Below are 4,296 nucleotides of genomic sequence, written 5' to 3' on the forward strand. Positions count from 1 at the left end.
GTCTTCTATAGCACCCATCGGGGACGAACTTCGGCCCCCCACAGCATCCAATGGAGATGAAATTTGTCTCCAAATAGAATCTAGTGAGGACGAATTACGTCCCTTATTAGCCTCAAATAAACAAATTTTAAAAACTTTATGGACGAATTTGAACTTTTCATCCTAGAAAGCTTTAGGGATGCTCAGTGGGGGACGATTCTCTTTTGATATCCCCTCCAGTCAAGAATTGGGCCTCAGGATCTCTAGGTAATATGCTTCTCTCAATTTTTACGTTCATAGTTTGATATTCTAGTATCCTAAGCAGCTTAACTACAGCAAGAACATGGAAAATTAATTGAGTGTTTCTTATCCCGAACCTTTTTCTAGTTTTCTCAAAGCTTCTTGTTCATATCTCTCATTAAAGATTCTACTATCTAGCAGAAATTTTGCCAGCCCGAGTGAGAATTTGGGATATGTATAATCAATAGATTCTTTTTCGAAAGCTATATATATATTCATCCCTTCTGAACGCAATGTATAACCCTGATCCAATGTATATATGGCGATCTTCAAGTCTAAAAGCTAATTATCAAGAGTTTGAGTTATTTGGACATACATTCCGTGAAAAGATTCATGCATGTATGTTCCCAAAAATTAAATATAAAACGTATAAATAAGTAATATAAAATAATAATCAGGATTCCCTTGGAAATTAAATTATGCTATTTGTACCCCTTGTTACATGTTTTTTTATTGAAATATTGGTTATTAAATTTGTAGGATTGATGGGATTTTTTTTTTTAAATACGATGAAACATTTTTCAAACACGATCCTTGTCCTCATCTAAGTTTTTTTCTTAAAAAAAACTCTAATTATCTTGGTGTGTGGATGGAATACAAGTCTATATTTCTTGGTTTTAATAGAACTCCTTATAAGCTTCTTTTTTTTAATCTACTATTTTATAAACCATAATATTGGAGATGAGAAGACTTTGAGACAAAAATATAGGTCTTAAAAGACTTTAGTTGATGGCATGCATTTTAATTAGCCTCCAGTGTCAAATTCGCATGTGTTTCTGTATATAAAATCCATGCTGGCTAGCTTCCTAATTAAGGTCGTTCCTATGATTCATATTGTTGACCATTCGACTCCACAAGAAAATAAACAAAATGCAGCATGATTGGATTATTTTAAAATGAACAAAATTATTTTTCTCAACAGGAGGTAAAAAAAGTCCAAAATCTCTCTCTATCTCTCTCTTTTTCCTATAACATAACTTTACTAAAATCTCATCATAATGTTAATGAATAAAAAAACTTGTACATTATACATACATACATACATATATATATACGGAAAACATAAAAACTAGAAAAAAAAATATTAAATTCAAGAATAAACCACTTAACTACTCGTAATATAAAAAGAGAGAATAGATTTATGAATTCGAAGCTTTATATTCTAATTCTAGCATTAAAATAAAACTCTTGCTTGATAGAAGTATTAGATGCGATAAATGAAGCGGAAAAAACAGAAAATTAAGAGCGTAAGCTTGGTGATGAGTTTCGTCATGAACAGTTGTATTTTAAGAAAAGAGGCTGTGCCTTTGAAACTTGCATATCTAGCTGTCTAGTTTCTTGACTTCTAGAGGATATTTGAATCACCAGGATGCAATTATTTTGGCTGATAGCGTCACGTTAATCTTGTCCTGAAAGATCCAGAAATTAAATTTTCCTCACAGGTTATAAGAGTTAATAAGAGAGAAAGGTTGCTCTAGCTGGAAGATTATGACATGTAGTGTGAGAAAAAAACAGAAGGTCAATACTGAAGCCGAATAAAGCAGTAGCTAGTATTTCACGATTCACAACGCTACTCCACAGGAGGGGACCCAAGCCAGCTTTCATTTTGAGTTCATGACTTCAATGGATTTTGGATCGAGGATATTATTGAGCAAAAGATCGACATTACTGCCTTACCATTGTTCTCCAACAAGGCTTTAAATTATCACCTAGCGTGTTAATTTTATATATACATATATATAGCTTACACTTCAAGATCAAATATATATGAAACATTACTCAAAGAAAAATATGAAGAAATTAATTAGGACGATCATTCAATTCAAGCATCTTAACAAGACATGAGATGCCAAGAAATAATAGACCGTACAAGATAAAGCCAAACTATGCATTATTTAAAATCGAAATAAGCTAAAGAATTACCAAGACTGTAACCCCTTTTGTGTTTGAGGTCTTTTTTAGGACCCATTTCTTTGAGGAATCGCGTATTTTTGCTTTTCTTTATATATCTTCATTGTAATGACTTAAAATACTACAATTAATGACCAATGATCCCTTGTTTCAAGCTCTTTCCATCACACGCTTCTAACTTCTTTCCTACTTTCTCTTTCTCATGGAAACATCACTAAATACACAATGTGATGCTCTAACTAGCACCTTTTCCTCTTCTTCAATCACCTCTGCCTCCTCTTCCTTCCCTTCTCCAATGAAGAATTCCAGAAAACAAGATCAGTCTCAAGACAGCTCTAAGCGAAACCAAGACCCGAAAAACAGTAATGAAGGTAACAGAAAGGCTAAGAGTGGTGGAAATGCTGGGAGGCACCCATCCTACCGCGGAGTAAGAATGCGTCAATGGGGAAAATGGGTGTCCGAAATCCGGCAACCAAAGAAGAAGTCAAGAATTTGGCTAGGAACTTTCCCAACACCCGAAATGGCGGCTCGAGCTCACGATGTAGCTGCCCTTACAATTAAAGGTAGTTCAGCTCACCTTAATTTCCCTGAACTCGCTCATGAATTTCCACGTCCAGCTAGTTCATCTCCCAAAGATATTCAAGCTGCCGCTGCCCTGGCAGCTGCCTTGAGCTGCAAGACAAGTCAAAAGGGCCGGGAAACCGAAGCTGAAGACGAGCTGATGCTTCCTCACTCCCCGGATAGTACTCTGGCAGTGGCATCTAATGAGACACAGGAGTATTCATTAAGCTCACCATTAAGAGATGACGGTGATGACACATTCATCGATTTGCCGGATATTTTGCAAGACCATCAGTTTGATGAGTTTTGTTACTTGTCATCATGGCAGCTGGTTGGAGCCGAGACTTCTGATATCGGATTTTGGCATCACGAGGAGCCTTCTGGGAATATACCATTCAAGTAGAAACATCTATTAAATCTACAAGCCAGCACCGTGCTTAATTTCTGCAAAGGATTGAGACAGAAAAGTCAGTACGTCCAGGTATGGATGTGTGTGTGTGTGTATATATATATACAAGTTGGGTTTTGACGCAGATATTGCAAAACCTGATTACTGAAGCTTGGATTTTCATGAATTGGCCATTAGGTGTACATTTAATAGCAGTGCCTTATTCCCCTTCGATCTACATGAACCTTACCTCGTACAGATATTGGATAAATGGCAAAGTTTAATTATGAGTATATGTAATAAATCGTGGTCATGAATCCCATATGTATGACCTGAATGCTTTTGTTTATTCCATTTTTCCTTTTCTGATCCTTGATTTGTCTTCTCTATTTTTTTTTATTTTTTCTTGAATCAGACTCAATTATCCATCTACTTTAATTTGATAAACATTGCTATGATCATGGGCGCCTGAAGCTTGATGATCAATCATATATAACGTATATGTGGCAGCCTCTTCATTTTTTTCTTTCATTTCTGCTGAATGCTCTTTTTTTTTTGTTTTGATTAACGTGGATATATGTATCATGACTAATTCTACGGATACTGAAATTAACAACCATGTAAGTTTCTAATAACAATACTATTAACAACCAAAAATTTCAACATGAGATCACACACAGGAAGCAAATCATTTAATCCCAAGTCCTTAGAAAACAATTTTTTTAATTCCAAATCCTTAGCTAAATGCTCTTTCTTATTAACCCATCTTCTAATAAATCAAGCCTCGTGATGTTGGGTATGGAAAAACATTTATCCACACCCCATCAAACAAAACAGGTTAAAATAAAAATGGTGATCAGTGCTGTGTGTGATTCTACGGTGCTTCATTTGGTCTTGCAATCACTATTTTCTCACTATCCGTCTCCATGAGCCACTGAAACTAGACATTAGCTATTGGTGGAATTGTACTGTTAAAATGTAACTTTCTTATTAATTAAATCAGCATTCTCAGATAGATTAAATATTATTTACTTTTCATACTTTAATTGGAGATGCATTTTTTGTGTTAAATAATCACACAGCTAATCATAATGTTTAGTGGATAAATGTTCAAATTAGATATGGACCCCTTGGTGTTGATAATACAATGAACATCA

At 34.9% G+C, this 4,296-nt stretch overlaps 1 protein-coding gene across 1 annotated transcript; it reads left to right on the plus strand.

The window, feature by feature from the left end:
• Positions 1 to 2,062: 2,062 nt before the first annotated feature.
• On the plus strand, positions 2,063 to 3,512 carry LOC105108726 (ethylene-responsive transcription factor ERF039-like). Its single transcript, XM_011003148.1, has one exon. The coding sequence runs from the start codon at positions 2,393 to 2,395 to the stop codon at positions 3,152 to 3,154; it is 762 nt and encodes a 253-aa protein (XP_011001450.1). The 5' UTR covers positions 2,063 to 2,392; the 3' UTR covers positions 3,155 to 3,512.
• Positions 3,513 to 4,296: the final 784 nt, after the last annotated feature.

Source organism: Populus euphratica, unplaced genomic scaffold, assembly GCF_000495115.2.
Source record: "Populus euphratica unplaced genomic scaffold, PopEup_1.0 scaffold427.1, whole genome shotgun sequence".
In the NCBI taxonomy this organism is placed as follows: domain Eukaryota; kingdom Viridiplantae; phylum Streptophyta; class Magnoliopsida; order Malpighiales; family Salicaceae; genus Populus; species Populus euphratica.

Excerpts from the sequence above, each read along its gene's own strand:
- LOC105108726 (XM_011003148.1), top strand. The coding sequence starts at position 2,393 with ATGGAAACATCACTAAATACACAATGTGATGCTCTAACTAGCACCTTT.